The 22,475-nt window shown below is 32.0% G+C and overlaps 2 protein-coding genes across 4 annotated transcripts; one reads left to right on the top strand and one right to left on the bottom strand.

The window, feature by feature from the left end:
- Positions 1-388: 388 nt before the first annotated feature.
- Positions 389-5,100, top strand: LOC105331059 (zinc finger CCHC domain-containing protein 9). The gene is made up of 5 exons (XM_011433094.4): positions 389-910; positions 1,053-1,197; positions 2,434-2,526; positions 2,971-3,042; positions 3,685-5,100. The coding sequence occupies exons 1-5, from the start codon at positions 554-556 to the stop codon at positions 3,810-3,812; spliced, it is 795 nt and encodes a 264-aa protein (XP_011431396.3). The 5' UTR covers positions 389-553; the 3' UTR covers positions 3,813-5,100.
- Positions 5,101-7,348: 2,248 nt separating this feature from the next.
- Positions 7,349-19,692, bottom strand: LOC105331060 (SHC-transforming protein 1). Of its 3 annotated transcripts, none has more exons than XM_011433098.4 (12): positions 19,564-19,692; positions 15,745-15,892; positions 13,265-13,335; positions 13,030-13,087; positions 12,032-12,151; positions 11,410-11,463; positions 11,095-11,273; positions 9,257-9,401; positions 8,977-9,091; positions 8,634-8,810; positions 8,008-8,348; positions 7,349-7,704 (listed from the first exon to the last, which is right to left on the bottom strand). In XM_011433098.4, exons 2-12 carry the CDS (start codon positions 15,889-15,891, stop codon positions 7,567-7,569), a joined length of 1,545 nt encoding a protein of 514 aa, XP_011431400.3. In that variant the 5' UTR covers position 15,892; positions 19,564-19,692; the 3' UTR covers positions 7,349-7,566. The 3 variants fall into 3 exon arrangements, with proteins under 3 accessions (XP_011431400.3, XP_034323578.2, XP_011431398.3); XM_034467687.2 differs by lacking the exon at positions 19,564-19,692 and adding an exon at positions 17,124-17,152; XM_011433096.4 differs by lacking the exon at positions 19,564-19,692 and adding an exon at positions 16,377-16,516.
- Positions 19,693-22,475: the final 2,783 nt, after the last annotated feature.

The raw sequence follows: 22,475 nt of genomic DNA, 5'->3' as shown, positions 1-22,475 counted from the left end.
GATCGACACTGGGTTACCGACGATGAAACACGCCACCACTTGTAAAAGTGGGATTCTACTTAGAGAATTTCGAGAAATAAAGGGTATAAAGTGAAAGATAAATGCAATGAATGAAAGTACGTGTATGAACCAGGATTTTATTTTAAAAGTTATGTTCAGCATACCCGGTATCTATGGTAAATTTTATCATTGGACTGATAAAGGTCATTCCTTTCATTCGATCTATAACTGTGATTTGGTCGTTTATATATCATATGTAGTTATTGTATAAATTGAAAATATGTGTTGTATGCCATTTAAACTTGCAAAAGGTTTGATGGGTTTCAAGTAAAAATCATTTCGAGTAATTTTCCGGAAATATACGAAATATTGAAAAGGCTTTAATTTTAGTCTACACAACAGCATATCCTATATGAATTTTGCAGATTCCACTGGACTCGACACATGTTTTTGTTCGATTTTGGCCCATTTTCTTGAAAGACTTTGCTGTTCTTAATTATTTAAAGTAGCTCTTATATTTTAAACTAATTTCTGATTTGATATAAACGTTAAAATGACTCGATTTGCGCGTGCTTCCGATGGAAACAGGAAAAGACCACTGGATGCGTCGGAGTGGAATGAGCTAAAGAAGGACGACAAAAAAAGCAAGAAAGAAAAGACAAAAACAAAAAAGTTAAAGAAAAACAAAGATGGCAAAGCTGTTAAACAGAAAGTTGAACAGACTGAGGATGTGGTGCATCATAGTAAGGCTCCTAATGAACAAAGTGATAAACAAACAAGTTTGGAGTCGCGTCTGAGAAATCTTTCACAAAAGAAAACGACAGAGTTACAGCTACAAGAGGCTTACAAGAAAGTCAAGAGAAGCGAAGATAGGAGGGTAAAAAGAATTCAGAAGAAACAAGATGAATTGGTATACATATTATGTCTCAATTTATGTAAACGCACTAAATATAGTATTGCAATCAGATAGTAAATACTTAAAAAGTTTGGAAACAAGACTTGTATTTTTTGTTCACTTTGAATAAAACTGAACATATTGAAAATCATTGTAGGTGTGCTACAATTGTCGAGGATCAGGTCACCTAATGTCTGATTGTCCAGAGGCGAAAAGGGACATTGAGCAAGGAACTGGTATATGTTTCAAGTGTGGATCAACAGAACACTCAGCGTCCAGATGTTCTGTGAAGTTACCACCTGGTTTGAACTTTTTTTTTTAATCATAAAGAGAAAATAAAATAAAAATGAAGAACATTAAAATGAAATTCAAGTTATTCATCATTAATTTGCAATAAAATTACTAATGCTGCTTGGTCTGATTTATTATCAAATTTTGTGAATGATTTTAAATGATGGCTATGCTGAGATGTGTTTAATAAAAGACATTGTGGTATATACATGTAGTATTCTTGGTTTATTAAGCCATTTTTTAATGTGAAAATGATATGTAAAATTTGTTTACAAAACCAACTTAACAAAAAAGGATACGTGCTTTTTTGCCCCTTATCAAAGTTTGCCTCGCATATTCTTAAAATCTCTTGTTTAGTTTTCAAACAGTTTTGAACTATATCAAATTATAAAACAAAAAAAGGTGCTCTTGATTTTATATTCTCGTGATTTGATACTAAACAGTGGAATAATAGAATTCAGTATGTAAGTGAAATGAGGAATTTACAGTAATTTTAAACTTAATGCCGGTATATAACATTTAAAAATCTTTAACTTAAGCTTTATTGAGTGGGGGTAGCCTTCAAACTCACTAAACATGCTAAACTTTGATATCAATTAGATTAATCTATAAATAAGTTTCTCTCGGTCCAAGGGTAAAGCAATGTTTCGTTCTGACATGAATGAATCATTTACCTGACTTCACAGAAACTTTTAAAATATATTTCAATACAGAAATGTATACTGGGTACTGGGTTCACCTTTATTTTTTATTTATTTTATTTTTATGATTCTATTATCCACTGCATTTCATGTTAGAGTTAAACATTAAAATGCTTCTGGCCACCATCATAGTTAAAACCTTCTGCTGTAATAAATCTGCATTATTTTGGTAGTTTTATCAGATTTAAGGTGGTATGGGACACCTTTTGATATTAATGTGGATAAAAGAACACAATAACCCAAATACTTTCACTGTTTTTGAATTTTCACAATGTTTTACTAAGAATTAAGTTTTAAAAATTTTGGAAAGGTAAAAATTACAAAAGCCCCAGTGGGATTGAACTCATGACTTATGGATTTGTACTTTTTGCTCTAACCAATTGCGCTCTGTTGTTTTGTAACAATTTTTGGAAAAAAAAAAAAAGAATCATAAAGTTATAGCGTACTTAATCTTAATGTTTATTTTGATTGGAAATATGTCACAATATATTAATACAGAGGTGTCCCATACCACCTTCAAATGTTCTTTATATTATTGGATTTCAGGTAAATTTCCCTATGCCAAATGTTTTATTTGTGGAGAAACTGGTCATCTTTCAAAGCAATGTCCCGATAATCCAAAAGGACTTTATCCTATGGGTAAGAAAAATTCATCGAAATATTCATGAAATATAGCCTATTTTAGAAAGCGAATTGATGAATTTTTGAAAGGCGAAATAAGAATTGAAGACAATTGAATAGACAATCATAATATGAACTGAAAAAATCATTTCAATTTTTCCAATTTTAATATTTACAGTGCATATCAATATTAAAGACATTTATATATTATTCAACCAGAATGTCATTTGTTGAGTTACAAGCACTATACAAAGCTCAAAATTCTTTAAAACAAAGCTTAGCTGTGTTTTTGCTTACATATATATTGCAGAATAGAGAAAGCAACTGTAATAAAACATATACAGGTACACTGTACAAGTATCTGTTATTTAAAAAAATGATGGAGAGTTTATATATAGAGCGGTCAGTTTGTAAATTTTAAGGTGCGTGAATTTAAATCAAATATTTTTTTTTTTCATTTAGGGGGATGTTGCAAGATCTGTGAATCTGTTGAACATTATCAAAGAGACTGTCCAGAGCTCCAAAGTCAACAAGGTTTGAAGAATTCCATAAATTTCTTTATTGCATGCATTTCATTGCAAATTTGTCAGTCTGTTCAACTTAAGTAGACTAACACTTTTTAAATATGTACGATAAAAATAAGCTATTCTGTAAATCACAATTACATAATAATTATATGCCTAAGTGTAACCTTAATAATAGTCAAATCCACTAGTTGACTGAAAGTTGCACAATATATTGCACAACACTTGTACATTTTAAAAATTCTACATATTATATGAACAACTTGAACTGCAGGTAGCAATATGAATTCTGATCACTTGGAAATATTCACCCCCATCCTATTTTCGCCTCTTTTGCCCTCTTTGTTAGCAGGCAAATTTAAGATTGAGCGAATTTCACTGTCTCAAATTATCTCTCTTTAAACACAACAGTGTCTGGGCGAATTCATGACGATTTGAAACTGTTTGCAAGTGTAGAAGGACGAAAATTACAAGGACGAAAATAACCCTGTATACAATAAAAATTTCAATGTAAAGTTAAAGTAGAATTAATACTGTAACATATACATGTACTGTATGCTTAAAATCAATTGGTAACAGTAAACTATAGTGTAGTGTATGTATACTTTCAGATGTCATTAATACATGTATGTATATCGATTTATTTTAACAGGAGTGAGAAGCTATTGCTTACCAACTATAACTGCCCATTCTAGTGTAGATGCTGAGGTTGATTTTGAGGAAGCAAACCTTAAGCCTGTTGTTAAAAAGAAACAAGGACCCAAAACTGTTGTATTCTAATAAACTGTGCACGAAAGAAAGTGTTCATTATGCATCAGTTTATAAAGCTGTTGTGAGCAGAAGCCACATTCAAATTCCTGCTAATGTGGAATTCATTTCAAAATTATTTTACAGAAAAAAGAGATTGACTTAAAAAATTGTTTTTGCAACAAGTATAAAAGCAAGCTAGAAATTGGGGTTTTCAATTTTTTTTCAAACATTGGCTCCTATTAAACAATTGCATTTGATTAAAGACATAGGGCCTTTAAGTGTCATGTGGCCCAAATAAGCAATATCACCCGCTTTAATGCAAGAAGGTAGTGTTTTAAGCAGGTATCAGTGTGATGATGATTATCTCAAAGGACTATGCTTTTAGCAGAGTTCATTACATAGAGGTCTCTACTTTGACCTTTGATCTATAAAAGTTGAAACTGGTTCAAGATCACTGTACATTCCTCTATGAACAGAAACAGTATGGATGAATTTTGAGCCCAACATGGTCAAAACGAAATATGCTTTAAAAAAAATACATGGGACATGGTACAATTGTATATCATACAGCAATAGACAGAATTGATTCATGGTTACTACCCAAGGATATTACCAAGAGGTTACATGTATTTTACCTTGACCTTTGATCCCGTAAATTGGTTCAAGGTCACTTTACAGCCTCCACCATTGGACATTGTATAGGTAAAGCTTCAACCCAACAACGTCAATATGGTCAATACTAATGGAACCAGTGGAGGGAGTTCTAACACTATAAGCCACGCAAATAGCGGAGTCCTAGCTATTAAATTACTGCATAACTTAATGTATATTGTTGTGTTTCAACAGCAAATTTAATTGGAATTTGATACGAGTAAATCAAGAACAACACTTGTTTGGTTTTTTACAAATCATTTTATATCACATACTTGCACATAGAAAAGTAAACATAGATTCATAATGAAATTAATATTTGTTGGGGTTTTTGCCCTAAAAAAAGTCTTAACAAAATGAAGAGTAACAATAAATTTCACTCATACCAGTACATGTATCACTTACACAGTATTAGTTAAATTACAAGTACAATGTAATAATATTAATACAAATTCTTCTGTTAATAAAAACAGTATGTTTTAACTGAACAAAAATCTTACCACATTTCTATCCTTAATTAATGTTCCTAATCTCTGTGTGTTTTATATCACACTCAAATACAGTGATGTATGATTATAATATTAAGATCCACCACCCCATGAAAGCACAAACAAAATGATTGACAGTACTCCAATATCTTCATTAAAGTGGATTCTACTCTAAAAAATAAATCCTCTGTACTTAAAACATGATTTGTGTACAGATTTAGAAAAATTCTTGAGAATTGAAGTTCTGTGATTAATCTAGCATATGATAATTTATGCCAGAACTTGATTGTAATGGATTTCACATTGCAGCTTAATCCTCATTTAGAAGTATATGCCACATTTTCTAGGCAAGACAAGTTTGGAAGACCAGACACAATAGGATTTAGCTGTTCACTGCACTATCATCAGAAGCATTTAAAAACAGAAAATTGTAGGTTCTCTGAATACATGCATTCCTTTTTACTTAAAAGTGGCAAGAGCTTATTGAATGAAAGTAAATTAGTTGATGTTAAAAATATAAATCACAACCAAATGAAAGAGATGTAAGGATACTAAAACATTCACACACATGCATTGTTTGATCATACTTGTATATATTTAGTGAATTTTAAGCATTATAACAACAAGTACATGTATTATGTAGGTAATAAAAAAAAGTGATCTTTTCGTGGTTAAGGTAAAGCTTTCTGTTCATTAAACAACTTTTAAATGAAGTAATTTAATTATGCATGCTTTTCAAAATTTAAAGTTGAACTTTATATGTATGAGTAATGAACTTTTGGTTCCCTTGAACATGCTGGAATTCCGTACATCAAAACTATATCTCTTTAAAAACCAAAGTAGCATATTTCTGTCTGTCTTGGACATGAATCAGAAAAATAATTGTTTTAAAAATTCGAAAAGAATTTAAGTTAAAATTAGTCAAAAACATTAAAAGCACTGAGGACTAGACAAAAACTTCACACATAAATGGTTATCACATTTAAAAAAGAAACAATTTATATAGCAAATTGTGATGGAAAAAAATTAGCAAAACTTCTACCAATTTGAATAACAAAACAATGATTACGGTACATATTTCCAGAGCAGTCAAGTGTAGCTGTCCACTAATCAACTCGGGTTGAAATTCCAAACACATGTCAGTCATTTTGGAAATAAAATAGTTTTGAAAAGAATATACAGTACCTCCCTGTCTCGCAGTCACATACATGTATTTGGTTTAAATTAAAAAGAAAATTGTAAGTTATTTAATTTTGTTTCTAATCCCTTTGTATACAATATGTTCAATCTTGACAATGAACTCAAGTACTTATGAGGCTGTGATACATAAATGAAGGACATATAAATCATGACTAAACATTGATTTTTTTTTTGTATGGCAATAGGTACCAGCCCTTGAACAAAAACAAAGAACCCTTTCTTGGAGATATATATATAAATAAAACTAGTACTTACACAAAATCTATCTGACACTATATACATAAACATTGCATTACATGCCTCTCTTCAAAATTCTGACCTGGAGTAAAAAAAACATTTACTACAAAACTCATTTTTATATAAAACTATGAAATCTTGCATTGAAAAAAAAAACATGCAGAAATATAGAATATATTTATTCCATGACTCTATTATGTGAAGAAAAAAAACCCAGGTACTTTATGGATTTTTTGTAGGCTTCATCAATTCTAATTATACCAGTTTTTAAGATTCTATACACCATGTACATAGTCATGTAAAAAACATGCATTTGAACTGCTTTGCAGTGTTACCATCTTAAATGTAAAACAAACTACATGTGTTGTTGATCTTGTATTACTGAAATCGGTATTAAAAGACAAACATACACGTAATGGGATGTTTAAAACCACTGGAACATCTATATCCATTACCTGGTCTTTAGACAGATACATATTATACAGGGATCAATAAAATAAACATCTACTTCTATGAGTAAGTTGGAGAAAAACAACCACAAACTTGCAGCAATTTTAGAGTTGAAATGATTATAAACTGGTACATTCTTATACTGGCTATAACATGCACTCGTAAGTTACCTTTGTAGTCTTATGATCTCATAAGTAAAAAGCTCTTCAGTTTTTTTGGATGTACATGTACACATTTTTTACATTTCATTCAAAATTCATAGACTGACAATCATGTGAATAAGGAATTCAGGATGTGCAAATTGCAGTATAAATTTAAGTGAAGAAAATGAATAAACTGGCATAGAATAACAAGCAGTTTATAAAATGAGTTAATACATGCATGTACACATAAAATTGCTGCCCTCTTGATCTCTCTGGTAGTGCTTACTACTTAAAGCAATTATTGTGCAACCACTCTTAGATTAATAATCTAATAAATTGTTTCAGTTTTGGTCAAGACTTAAGCATACTGTGTATATACATTGTGTAATCTGTTTGGGGTTTTTTTCTTCAAAATTTACATGTGTAAAGCATCGTTGTGGTAAAGACATCTGTGTATTATGCATCTTTTCATTTTCAGTACTTTAGCATGAATGATAAATTTAATATATTAATTTGTATTCTGAAAATTGATAACTCAAGGCAACCTAGCAGGCAATTAGGTAGTGGTTCAATTGATCACATGTCCTTCTGATTTGTCTCCACAGTTTTAACTGGTCAGCAGTTTGTGTAGTTGTTGCTGATTGGTCGAACTAAATATAGAACACTCTCCTGCGAGATGATTGGAAAGTTCTTACTTCTGTGATAAGATATAAGATGAGGCACACTGTCAAATGTGTGATCCTTGGTTCTAACCTGTCAACAGAATAAAATACTGTAGAACCAAGCAGAATTTGAGTACACATGTACTATGCAAATAAATTTTACACAAGAAAACACTAAAAGACAAACAAGTACAAATGGCGCAACACAATTGATTGGATAAAATCATATCCTGGTCGTTTTCCCCAATACAAATTATGGAAGCAGCATGTACAATATCATGATTTCTGAATGATAAATTTCAGAATTATATCAGTAGTTTAAATAAACATCACAACATATTTCAAAACATGAATTTAAAATATGTGTAGTAAAGTGCTCAATATGTTTTCATACCACTCCATCGGGATCCACCAATAATAAATGTTTGATCATGCCATTTTGCCTTCCACTCAGAACGAATTGATTAGGGTCACTTGAACTCTTTCTCACCAGAAAGTCCCCATCTTTTTGTAGAAGTTTCTCTGCATGTTTCCTGGGTAAAGCACCGTGATACCACTCCTCAAACATGGGGGCAATGCTCTTCAGGTTACCGGTGGGGTTCGGACTATCTGGGACAGGGGTTCCCTTCATTTGTGGTAGGGTATCACACACTGCTTTGTCCTCGATGGGTTTTTCATGTACACCATTTTGTTTGGATTTGTGTCTTGGGGGAGGTAATTCAGCACTAAATGGCTCTAAATCATTGAAAATAATCTGTTGTTTTATGGTACATAATATTTTTTACCTTTAATTTCTTTACACAATTAAAAAATTTAGACATTGTTAAAAACTTGACTTCAATCATTGGTTTTCAAAACAAAAATTTAGACATTTTCAGAAGATTTGAGCTTTGAAAGCTTGAAGAGTGTATAATTACAAACATAAAAATAATTTTCTAAGATAGCCATACTCAGTAGTACAACAGTAATTTTCATATCTAAAGAAGAAAAAGTAAATTGTTATTTATTATAATAAGTTACCCAAGTCAAAAGGATCCTCAACAGACTTAGCTGGTTCCTTGAACCTGGGGGGTGGGGCATCAGGCAGATTACCCACTGGGGGAGATGGGGAAGGAGGATGTCTGGGTGGGAGCTCTATATCAAAGTTCTCTTTGTTGTCATAAACTGCAGGTTTAAAATCAGGGGATGTGGAATTTTCTACAATTCAAATATTTATGAACTTATGCACTCATGACACAAAATATTCCTTAAGCATGATTCAATACTGCCTGTACATATCACAAGTACTTGCACTATTATGTAACAATTGAAATCTTAAACAATATGGCCAGGACAACAAAAGATGCCCAAAGCTCAGACCTACCCTTGTTATCGTACATATTGGCATCTTTGTCTGACAAATCAATGAGAGGCTGTTCCTTTGGAGTGTCATACATGGACATCTTGTCTTTCACTGAGGAGTAAACCCCATCACTGACCTACAGAGTACAACATAAATTCTTATTGCTGCAATGCAGGCATCAAATGAAATATGTATGTAATATGCTCATCAGATCAACATTTATTGATAAAGTACTTATTAAATATTTCTTTACAAGTAATAAGATTGATGCTAATGTGATAGAGTGCGACATGTAACTTACAGGGAGGTTGGAAGGAGGCGTGGCATACTCAGCGAGCGGTGCTTTGGATACAGGGGGTGAGGGTGGGCGTGCATCAGGGCGGTCATTATAATACTCGTTCTCATCATCTCCCCAGGCATCAGCCTCAGCCAAGGGACCGTCCGACCTGGTGTAAACATTATAGATTATCTCCTTTGTGAAATTCTTTACATGTGCATGCATACTGTGAACCAATGTCGGCTGACATCTATTACACGGCATTCTGTAATGGCTTACCATATTTGTATTACATGACATCTAATAGTAGCATGACATCCAGAAGCCTTATATCATTATACCAATTGTTGTACCCAAAATATTCCTCAGTCAGGGGCTGACAAATCCGATTGCCCGACGCCCGGGGCAAGTGGTTTTTCCGATCGGGCAAGTAAAAAATCGGTTGGGACTTGCCCGTGGGCAAGTGACTTTTGAAACTTTTGCATATGTACTGAAAATGAAAGTACCGTATTTTGATGAACATAATACTCACTTTTTTCTAGAAAATTCTTTACGATCTAAGGGTGCTTAAATCATAAACCACAATAGGATTTTGACGGGTTTTTTTTTCAGGTGCAGCATAGGCTATATCATAATGAAATAAAATTCTAACTACTGTTCTTCAGATCGACTGTTCTTGTGTTTGTTTATCATAATGTTTAAAACTAATTTAATCTTTGTTAAAGTGTTTAATTGCAAAAACTGTTTTGATTATAATTTGACAATTTAACATCAATTTGAGCTGTTTATTCTATGTTCGACTTCTTTGAGCTGTGTTCACCGTCTCCGTGTACGCCGCCATAACTGATGTTAAAAATAGATGTGTGCCCGTTATCACTCACTAATCATTATAATAGCCTAGAACTTTTTTAAAATTAAAATATCAGGCATAATATGATTAGATACAACTCCTAATGATTCATTTCACCTTTATTTTTAACACCTCTGTGGCCTAAATGAAATCATGGCCGTGAAGACGTGTGCGCTTGTGACCTATTATCTCGGACATTCACCTAAGGTGACAAAAATTATCAAAACACCCAAAACTGTTTATAAAATGTTTGTTTTTTACCTTTAAAACAAATCCAACTAAATATCAACATGTTTTATGTTGATTTTTTAACACATTCTCGAGAAAACCAAGAGGAAGAGATGTTGAATCAAAACTATATATTTTATGAAGGGTACTCGTATTAAAAGAAAAATTTAAAGTGAAGGGCAAAAACATCGTACGGTATGTGTATCGTTATTTTTAATCACAATAAAGAATTTGGTTGGGCTAGTAGATATTGAGGTAGGGCAAGAAAATTTTGCCTTGCCACTTGCCCGAGGGCAAGTGCTTAAAAAATGTATTTGTCAGTCCCTGCCTCAGTATAGATAATACATGTACTATAAAAATCAAAATAGCAATTTTTAATTTTCATTGTTACAATTAATTTACCATGGATCAGAATGACCTTTAACAGTTTGTCTTCTGTTCATGACAGAAAGGTAGCCGCAAAACTGAAGTCGACATACAAGAGGTAGTGAATACTGTAATGCTTATATGCTGCGTCCTGTGCACAAATGAGCATTTAAGCTTAGTGTTGCATATTTTATGTAAAGCTTACATTTGATTTCTCCGAAACGACAGAATAAAGACCACTCTCATCAAATAATGCACCTTCACTAAAAGGATCAGTACTGCTATAAAAAACATATGAAGTTTATATAAACATTTATACCTAGATCATGGGCAGGTTCTTACCATCTCACAAAATCTCTGAAAATGTCAAATTAGTGGTTGCCTTTGACATCTTCACGTTATATCTTTGTTTGCTTACCTATCAGGAATTTCCATGGCCTTGGGTTGGTTTTTCAGATACTCCTTAAATCGCAGTTCGAATGCTTGCCCAATGGTTGTAATGACGTCCTCCGACAGCCCCCCTCCACACTCCAACACATGGCAGGCCCGACCGTTCACCAGATCCTTGGCTACGTAGGACACAAAATCCAGAGTCTCCTGAAAAAGCAATTACCACGGTATCATCAAAGTATAGTTACCAAATGAAACAATGTAGTAACAACTTCTCATCAAAAACACTGATAATCAGATGCAAAACAAAGTGGAAAGTGTTCATCTTTATATTTCAACTCACTGCATCTCCTCCTGATGCAAACGAGATCCCTGGCATCTGATGTGAGGCAATTATCTGTAGTAAACATGAAATATTTTTTAGAATCAGTATATCTTAGTAAATGTAAAAAGCTCAATATACAAAAATGAGTTTATAAGTGATATTAAGGTATAAAATGTAATTCTCCTTTTTTAGTGCTCTGAATGTTTAGATATTGCAAAACATGATCAATCTATAAAAAAAAAAATAGTTACATGTACATCAATTTTTACATTTTAAATAGGCCGCACCTGAAATAGTGTTTGTTATCAAGTTTTAGATAAAAAGATAGCGAAAAATTTTAATATTATGGTAGCAGCACTAAATAGGTAGAATAATGCATTTTCAATAAATATAAAGCAAAATGACTGTTTACTACATGTAATCTCAAATGTTTATCAGCAAATATATTTGATTTTAACATGGCAAAATAATGTGGTTTTATTGCATCATTATGTGCAACAATGTTATAAAAGTAAACAATGTGTAAAGTGCATATATAATTGTATTACATAACAATGTAAAAAGTAAATAGTTGTATTACATGACAAACTTCAAGAGCCAGTATTAATCAGTTCTTTATTAATTTGTTTGTCTGAATTACCTCCCCTGATTCCATGATCATAAGGTTGAGACATTCTGTAGATATTGTTAGGTTGACATTGGAACCAGCATATTGTAAAATTGGCTTCTCTCCTAACATTTTAGTCAACTTCTTATCAATCTAAAACAAACATAATGAAAAATATATAAAAATTGCAAGTAATTTTCCTCTATAGTCTGTCCCAAGTTATTGCTTCCATCAATTTTTGATGATTTTTAATAAAAATACACATACCTGTGAAAGAAATACAATTGAAATCGATGAAAGGGAATATATCCAAGATATCTTCATTGAACAATTATCCCTTTTCACTCATAAAATTTCACAGGAACGAAAACAATTTTCTTAAGGAGATTTATAATGGGAAATGTTTACATCTTTTCATCCATTCGGAATACACTCGGAATACATCGCGCAATTTTTTAACGTTATCATCCGGGCTTATTAATGACTGATATATGCAATGCAAAATCTCTGTAGACTTTCAATTTTGGGATGTGTATTGAAACCTGAAGCAGTATAGGGGGCGTTTCAAAACAGATAATCTGGACATTTTTCATATTTTTGGATGAACGTAGTTTGAGCACAAAGGTATTAACTATTATTGAAATATCAAGCAAAAAGTGGTGGAAGCAAAAACTCGGGACAGAGTATAACTAATCATGTTTTTTTTTGTGGTTTTTTTTTTACTTTTGATAGATACATGTACATATACTTCCTCATGCAATTTTAGCAAACATCTCTATAAAAGTAATTTGTACAGGGAAGATTTTTATTCAAAGAAACAAATGTCACAATGATCTAAATATACATGCAGGGCGCCAAATGTTGTAGGTCATTTTTTAATTTGTGATCTTTCACAGAAAACCCTTGTCATAGATACAACAAAAGTTAAATATAATATTAATACTCATCCAGGTCTTGAATTAATAGATTTTATAATACAATGTACCCCCATGATATTTTTGTGACAGAGATAATTACAAAATATAAGGTACCTTTCTTTTCTTGGCTGTTTTGAGGCCAGCAGCCTCACATACTCTGTTGATTGCTTCCCTGTAAAAAACAAAAGGTAAATCAAAATTCACTCGAAATTGTCATGAAAAGCTGCACATGTTATAGTGACATTTTAAAATTACCCACCCATCCCTTTTAAATTGAAATAAAAATGAGAAAACATTACAAATAAATATATCATGCATTATTTGACTGTGAAATAATGTTTGATCAAACCTGGCAAGTGCAGTTCTTGTCTCAAAATCCAAAGACCTCATAGATTCTTTGACTTCTATACAACCAATATACTGAAATGAAAAATCAAAATCAATGAATACATATTTATTCTTATTGCTAAGGAAATGGTTACAACTAATATGAGGTACTTAACCATAAAGTTGGATACTGATTATTGATGAATGTACAAAGCACAGATTTACTTAGGAAAAAAACCACTGACAGCAGTAAACATAGATCTATACAAGTGTTCTACCGTCCCACTTGAATGGGAATCAAACTCCGAGAGATCTGGTAAATAAAAAGCGAACACAGACATCAGCTTTACAAAAAACACATCTTTCAGCTTAACTTAATAGGTAAATTAAAAAATGTACTTGTCCATAAAAAAAATGAATTAAAAAAGTTTTAGTTTTGATTCGATGGCAAACAATTCATTTTTGCTATACACGTTGAAATATGGTAATTAAGGTGATATGAATATATAAATAATCCTCTTTTTCCCACAGCTTATCATTATTTTAATTATCACACTGACTGAATGACTTACATCTATTTCTGTCACCGTGCAATGTTTGGTTTACAGGAAGGACAATGAAGGAACATACCCACATTCTATACCAGAGCTTCGTTGTGAAACTGATTCAACTCTACGGCTTTTAAAGTACCCCTTTTAATTAATTAAGCTACTAAAATATCATTTGCAATACATGTACTTACAATAAATTAATATCTATCAGGCTTTTTCCTGATTTGTACGATCAGCTTTATATAAGGAATAAGGAATCATTCTTTGAGTATTATGAGGTGATAGTTTTGGTCGGGCGTGATCAAATCCAATAAAGCCTGGAGGGCTTTATGATAGATTTGATCACGCCGCGACCGAAATTATCACCTCATAATATTCATAAAATGATTCCTTATTACTTATATTTATATAATTTTAAACCATCGTACGATTAAATATTTAAATATGACGCCTCAATTTGGCTTTATGAGTTATGTAGTACAAAATCGATACGTAGTGTTATCACAGGCAAAGATACTGAAGAATGTAAATATATTTCATTAAGAGTCATGTAGTTTTATTGAAAACTTATCTAATCAATGACAATTAATTTGTGTAACATTATAAACAAGGTTCAACAACTATGTCCAATTAATGATATCATGCTAACATATATACTGATAAATTGTCAAATTACACATCCTAAGTTTCTCTACTTAAAAGTCATACTTTGTATTAATAAAATTTAAAATATGCCATGGTATTTTAATAATGCACACACCATACAAAGGATGGTATTGACGTGCCTTTTAATTATCAAACAATTGCCCAAAATATTTTTTTGTTCATGACTATAAATAAAATGTAAATTCTTGAAATTAGCCACAAACAACCCCTATATCCTTGATGAAACATTACGAAAAAAAAATTATGTGTAAATAACAATGCAGGCCTTGTGATCCTGCATTTATAGTTGAGTATAGACGTTAAGTGTAAAATTCACTTCCTGGAACTATTCATCATGATTTCATATATAAATAGCAACGGCTGTTTACTAACACATTGCATGTGTGCCCTTTACATAATAGATATCCAGCTGACGACAATGATTATATGATCTGAAAATCTACATTATGTCAATCTGGTCTTAAGCAAACAGCTTTATCTTTCAAATCTGAGCTAAATAAGACACTAAGTATTTGTTAAAACGGTCTCTCTTTTTACTCATCCTGAAATGTATTCTATAAGACTCAAGGTATATCCCAGCTTTCAAAAAATAGTTTCAAATTTTTCATGATAAAATAAATCATGTATGGTTACAAAATGTTGTATAATTTTTTTCCTATAAAGAATCAGTATGGTAAATAATCCTGATCCTGTATATGCTAGAGTTTTAAAATTTCTGAATTGATCTGTGTAACAGGTTGGGTACTGCAGCTATAGTCACTTATGATTCATTAAAACCAAGTACGAGGTGACCTAGTTTAGAGTTAGATATATTTGACATGATCCATGTAAAACTTGTGACCAACACAGTTTTGTACATCATATTGTATATTCAACAGATTTTGTTTTCAATAACACTTACCGGTACTACACTTACCATGCTTACATACTGGTACATGCCATTGATCATACTCTCCTATTCTATTTCATACAAATATAAAATATACTAATTCTTTTGTAATTTTTTACCATTCAATCATATTACCATACTAATACCAAGTAATTCAGATAACAGACTATCATTAAACTTCATGCACTGCCTGTTTTCATTGCTGTTACATTCTACTAGTCTACATGTAAATAATGTGACTTTTTTTTAAATTATCAATACAGGAATTATTTACGCCATATGTGAATGACTGTAAAAACAAGACTTCAGTAGCTCATTCCTTATATGTATTTTCCATATAATGACGTGTAATAAAACTGAAATCAAAATCAGTTCGTTTATTTATGGTATACTTACTCGGACTCCATAACAAATGCCGGCCTCCTTGTCCAGCTGGAAGTCCGGGTGGATCCATCCCCTATCAGGTTTGTTCATAAAACTGCCCGACTTGGACCATTCTGAGGATTTCCCCTTCTTCCTGTGTTTGTCTGCCTTGGATGCCATTCTGTGTTTCATAAAGAAGATTTTCATCAAGTATCTGTACAGTAATTTCTTCATTGTATCACTATCAAATACTACATATACATTGTTCTATTCAATTGTTTCTCATAATCCTGTATCCTTTATATGAATTACTACAAGGAATTAGATCTGAAGTATTTATAGGTACTGTTAATGATGTCCACACAAAATCTTTAAAAATAAGTGAAATATGGTACACATGTTATGTAACATGTGTACCGTAACGATGATATACTAGAATACAGCATATTTCATAAAAGTCATCGATATACTGGTGTGTACACAACTATACTGGTATTTATCAATACAAGATGTCAAAAAGACAAAATACATACATATATTTGTAAAAAAGAAAAAAAAATTAACAATAGAAATTTGTAAAATATGAAATTCATGCCAACATGCATAATAAATTATATGAATTTCCTTACAATAAATAGACAGCATTCTATGTATACTTTGTTTACCTAATTTTGACTTTAATTAATCCCAGCCACATGTTACACGAAGAGTAAATACCTCTTTACATCAACACAATAGACATCATCATAGACCAATGGGGATTAACCAATAAACTATTGACTTCAGAATGCACAAACATGTGCATAGCTTCTGTTCATTCTTGTGCATTTCTGTGGCATAATAAATTGCATAATGAACCCATGATGCATAAAATGCACATAGTATGATACATCTTAGATCTTAAGTACCAATCCACTTTAGAGTGAAAATCTGTGGAAGGCCAAATTTAGTATTACTTCCACCTCCACTCAGTGAGAAAGTGTTATCAATACTATCTACTGTTTGTACTGTGGCTAAATATTTCTGGATATTGATCCTTATAAACACTGAAAAATCATAAATTACATCTACTGGTACTACATATTATAGAAGTACCTTAGAAATATGAATAATACATTTTGAAAATATAAAATTAATATGTTTTAAATTTTTAATAGTGCTATATATACATGTATATTTTCAAGCATAAAAGTACTTACTAAATGATTAATACATGTAGTTACATGTACTATAAAATGTAACATGTATACCCGGTAATACATGTATAAATGTATTAGATGTATATATATTTATGCACACACTAAATACTCTTTGTATGTGTACCACTAAAGAAAGAAGCATTGTTGTAGAGACATTTTACTCAGGTTATATAATATCTAGTTCAGGAGATACTTGATTGTTTCAAATGTCACCTTTCTGGGTCCATCTCTGAGCCAAAAAAATCTGATAAAGCAGCTGTAAGTTATCCACTACGAGTGATCTCAGTTTTGCATGTACTACAATACATGTTTATCAAAATAATTTTACAAGCAAATGAACTGCGCATTATCAAGTACATTCTACTACCAGTATGTCAACCATTAAATGGACCCACTGCCCCCCCCCCTTTCATGAATCCTCAGTCCTAAAACTGAATATTATCATGGTCAGTGTCTTAGTGATGAATTTCCCACCCCTCCCTCTCCCATTATCTCCAGCTTGTACAATAAAACCCGTCCATAAATCTACTTGACCATGACAAGTTCAGTGGTGTGGAAACTAAAAATCAAACATCTATCTAATTAAGGAGCTTTTCCTTATGGCTAAGGCAAATTGGGAATTCCCAAGCCGTGCCTAATAAAGCATGATATACATTAGTGCATGATATATATTAGTGCGTGATATCAAGATTTCTACTAGCAAATACTTATATTTTTTATGAGGTACTTGTTTAAGAATATTCTTAACATTGAAACAACAATTTCAGATGTAAAAATCAACAGGGTGACAGTTTAACTTAAGGTACTAGTATTTTAGAATTACTAATCATATGAAATCAAAGGGCTTGTTGGCTCAAGCATATGTGTATCAGATAACCCATTAAATCACAGATAGGACTGTTAATGAGTCCTTTCATGTTTTATTGCAGTAGCTAGAAAATACAGATCTACACAAATTTCATACTATGAAGCATGTAGGTAAAAATGTAAGTTAGTTCTTAAGTTTTTGTGATACATATTGACAAAATACAGACAACCTGCAATATAGTCACTTCGCTCCGGCCAGTTCATCCATACTTTCTGAGCAACCCCCAACCCATTTCTTTACAAAGTCACCCAATACACTTCAATACAAACTACGTACTGATACCAACATAGTTTCATGTCAAAAATTTTTTATCTGAAACTTTATCTTTTTAACCGCTTTATTATAGAGTGTGTTTATAGCATGCTACCCTGATTACCAACCTAAAAATATTTGGATTGGATAATTGGATAATCAATTCCCCTATATTTGTGGATTTAAAAGGAATCCATCATTGTGACTGTAAGAGAATTGCTTCAGTACAACTGCTTAGAGTGAAATAAATCTGTATCATGTACCAAGTGGAATTATCCAAATACCATGATCACACCGACACAGCCATGCACAGGACATTCAAGTTTTCATCTGCAGAATGAACAGCTAATCCATAGGGCTTGTTACACCTACATGAGTGCAAACAGGGACTCATGGTACAGTTCTTCAGGATACAAATCCTCTAGAATACCATTGTTTCAGTTGTAAAAATTGCTTATATGATTGCATAGATAGTGTACAGTACATGTACTACATTTGTGGTATTTGATATTCTTATTAATATAAGAGTAAATTATTTACACTTGAATTAAACTTTTTATAATATTTGTCATTTTTGATGGTTCAAGTAAAATGTTACATTGACATAGGAGAAAGTTGGTCATTTGATGAGTTCTAGCTTTTATTGTGGTTGTGAAAAGTTAGCAAATTATAGGTGGCAAGTAAAATTCATGCAGGGTGTTGGGAACGAGTTGACATTGAGGAAAACTGTCTTGCATCCATATATATAAAACCTTTAATTTCATAACAACCCCTGAAAAGCTCCTGAAAAATCTCTAATTGAACAATAAACTATTAAAGTAAAATTGAAATCCCTGAATTTTTTACATATATATCAATATTCAACGTTTAGAAAGAGAAGAAAAAGAATTTTACAAAAAAATGTACAGCAATTAAAGGGACAAACTACATTAGCTTGTCTTTCATAACATTTAAGAAAATAACTGGCTTCTTATAATCTTGTCCATATTCAATAATATACAGGGTATAATACACAAAGGACAAAAGCAAGACTCAAAACATGAGTAATGTCTTATATCATGTAAAACAGAATGCCAGGGGCTGTGTGGGCATGGTCAGATAATTTGTCAGACTGCTGACAACAGATTTTTAAAATTGATAAGAAATAAACACAACATATAATGAAGTTATTTGGGAATACACACTCTGTGTTTATCTCTATACTAAATAGCACATCATATAACGTTAAAGTACAACAGTGGTTCAAATCTGTTAGTGTTACACCGAAAGTACCCTTTATCAGTTCCTGACCCGCATTTTTATGGAACACCAAATTTAGCACATACAAAAATATATGACAACAATTCTACCCAGTTAAAAGTAAGTATGTCGGTATTTTGCATTCATTCTTCACTCTGGTTAGAATATAATTTACATTAATGAATAAAATACAGGAGTTTTTTTTCTTCTTTCTTTTCTGTGAAAAAAGGATATTTTACCCTAAGAATTTATTTTAAAACATAAAAGATTAATGTCAAATAATGTAAACTTTACCTTTATTTTATCTGACTCATGCTGACATCAATAACATCCACAAAGTAAATAAAAACACAGTAATACACTGTACTGTCTGTAGAAGAACTATTTTAATACGGAAGTGTCTTACTCATTGACACATGCGCGGTAGCGCTGTGGTGTAAATCATACCACCAACCTTTATTTTTCCGGAATGCAAAATTTACATTATACTTTCTTCAATAGTAACAATTTAATATTATCATAGATGTTTCTAGAGGCTTAAATAGAGCTTAGGTATTAAAAGAATTCCAAAAGATTAATATTTTATATAAATTAATGGGAGGGTGGGGGTACTTAAGATGGCCAGGTCCCGACCCTTAAAAATGAAATGATAAACTTTTTAATCATGTTTTATATGGGAGAATATACCAAGACCATTTTCTGTATAATTCTAAACCATTTCTTAATTTGAATGCCATTTGATTTTTTAAAGACAAACCCTGCACAGCATAACATAGCTGGCTTTATCCACAGGGGCATCGTATCCGCTCTACACTCTATGACATATATATAAATAATATATATGTCATGGAGTGTAGAGCGGATACGATGCCCCTGTGCTTTATCCTATTATAGCTAGTGGTTACTTTAGGTTATTTGTGAAGAATTAGATATATTAAAGTCTATTGGTAAATTTTTACAGAAAGCATTGCCAAAATTTGTATTTCTGAGTCAAATATTGGTTTTCGATCATATGAAAAATTATTTCAGATTTGTATGTATTTTGACATTTTTACATATGTATGTATAGGTGTTTAACATAAATATACATGTGACATTGTATAGAGTAGTGATAATCAAGTACATGAATATGTGGAATGTACTCTTTATATCAAAGACTGTGTGGACTGGAAGACTGTAAAAAGCGGACAATGGATTGAAGTTGAAAATAAATATATTATATGTAAAGGTTATACCTATAGTGAGTAGCATTCCTACATGTAAAATTGTCTTTACTTGTATTTACATAGAATGGAAATAACTTATATTCACACGAATAAAGTGAGGGAGAACATAAATAATAAAGTGACCAGAACATCTCTTCCCCTCAGACAAGTTCAGGGAAAAAACTAAAGTGCAGGACTGGTTAATGACATGTCGTTTAAATATATCGGTAAAGAAATCATGCGCGGATCTAGAGAGGGGGGAGGGGGGTCCAGATCCTCTTGCAAAATTCAAATTTCTTAAATTACATTATAATATTGCCAAAAATATGCCTCGGACCCCCCCCCCCCATTGAAAACTCAATAACCTTCGTAACCCCCCCCCCCCCCTTCCAGGGAAAATTTTTCTGGATCCGCGCATGGGAATAAACAAAATAAACCTGATTTAATAACCCAACTATAAAGTGGTAGATCTTCATTCATTGGTACTGAGCATGTACATGTACGAGGACGAGGGCCGTTCAATATTTACGCCGACACTCCTTTTAATTATGTTGCAGTCGTCAAATAGCAAAGAATTTTACAAATAAGACCCCTAATTATAAATCAGCTTTTACAAATATTGCCGTCAATATTGCATAAATATGTGGATAATAATAATGATTTGAAAAATTATAAACCCAACCATTAAAACCTTTTTTTCTTTGATTTCACAAAGGCACTCGTTTCTTCTTTTAAAAACCCTGGATGGTTGAGGCCGATTAATTTTCAGAGTATTCTTGATTTCATTAAAAAGATCAGTAACCAGCAAAATGATTTTTATTTAAAGGAACACTTGAATATAACAAAAGACTTGACTATAGGACCAGTATTGGTGGTTGTCTCTACAAAATCATATCGATTTCAGTTCCACTTCTTATTTTTATACAGGCCATACACAGTAAATTCTTTGGTTTTAGTTCTCATAATGTATATAGCGATTGAAAAATAGTTTCACAGTTTTCCGAGCAGTATGAGTTATGCACTTTTTTTTTCTTATTTTGTTTTCAGTTTACATTCTATAATACTATACATGTTCTCTTTATGAGTTTATTAACAACCAAGGGCATTTAAGCAACTAGCTATTGAAAGTCTTGCGTGACGCGATTTCAAAAGTCGCAAACCCTTTGACTCTTTGCAATAAATAATGCACGTCTACCTAGCTAGTTTTTCAACAGAAATAACAGGAAGAGTGATGTATAAGGATTTTTACAAGACGTTCGAACACTATCATCATTCACTATACATTCAACTGAACTCTTTTCCGTATAAACAGCTGCATACTTCGTTTAAGGGGACGTACCTGATGCCGGAATGGCAAGGAGACGGAAAACTCTAACTGATCATGACCCACCCCCATTTTTTTCTTATCCATAAACCTTCCTCCTGTATTTTTGGCTTAGGATATCACCAATGCACACATTCTTTGCAAAAAACGAACTGCATCTACTTTGCAGTACTTCTCCCACAATTGTACCATTTCCTATAGATGTTCTGGAAAGGCAAACGCAACTATTTTTGCTTGGCATGATTTTTTAAAAAGCGTGTTTACTATATAGGGTATAGTTACGGTTGATTGCTTTTACATGAAGTGAAATATATTTTTTTTTCATCAATATCTTTAATTCAATGAGCAAACGTGCATTATTAAGGAAGAAGATCGAAGTTTAATATACAAAAGCACAATTCTGCAAAAAAAAATAAAAAAAAAATTGAAACGGTGTTTATAAATGCCGTTAGTTTTTAAAAAGAAAAAGTATGCCCACAAATTAAAATCGAACCAAGGCACAAAAAACATCATGTGCGACAAAGCCAGCGCTTTAACCTACTGAGCTATCCAGATTCAACACATTAAGATATAGACTATTATGATAGACTTTAGTTTCCGAAATTTTTGTCGTTTTTTTGCAAAATTCGAGCCCAGCGAGGGGTGCCCCAACAAATTCTATCTAATTTGTTCCTTTG

Source organism: Magallana gigas, chromosome 6 (genome assembly GCF_963853765.1).
Source record: "Magallana gigas chromosome 6, xbMagGiga1.1, whole genome shotgun sequence".
NCBI lineage: Eukaryota > Metazoa > Mollusca > Bivalvia > Ostreida > Ostreidae > Magallana > Magallana gigas.
This window is presented reverse-complemented; position numbering and strand designations above follow the sequence as displayed.

What these genes read in the sequence shown, in the direction of transcription:
- LOC105331060 (XM_011433096.4), bottom strand. Translation starts at nt 16,408, where the DNA reads ATGTGGCTGGGATTAATTAAAGTCAAAATTAG. An exon ending in GCATTTGTTATGGAGTCCGA is followed by an intron (nt 13,336 to 15,744) that starts GTAAGTATACCA and finishes TTTTCATTTCAG; the next exon opens with TATATTGGTTGTATAGAAGT. An exon ending in CAATATGTACGATAACAAGG is followed by an intron (nt 8,811 to 8,976) that starts GTAGGTCTGAGC and finishes TTTGAATTGTAG; the next exon opens with AAAATTCCACATCCCCTGAT.
- LOC105331059 (XM_011433094.4), top strand. Translation starts at nt 554, where the DNA reads ATGACTCGATTTGCGCGTGCTTCCGATGGAAACAGGAAAAGACCACTG. An exon ending in TTCTGTGAAGTTACCACCTG is followed by an intron (nt 1,198 to 2,433) that starts GTTTGAACTTTT and finishes ATTGGATTTCAG; the next exon opens with GTAAATTTCCCTATGCCAAA. An exon ending in AAAAGGACTTTATCCTATGG is followed by an intron (nt 2,527 to 2,970) that starts GTAAGAAAAATT and finishes TTTTTCATTTAG; the next exon opens with GGGGATGTTGCAAGATCTGT.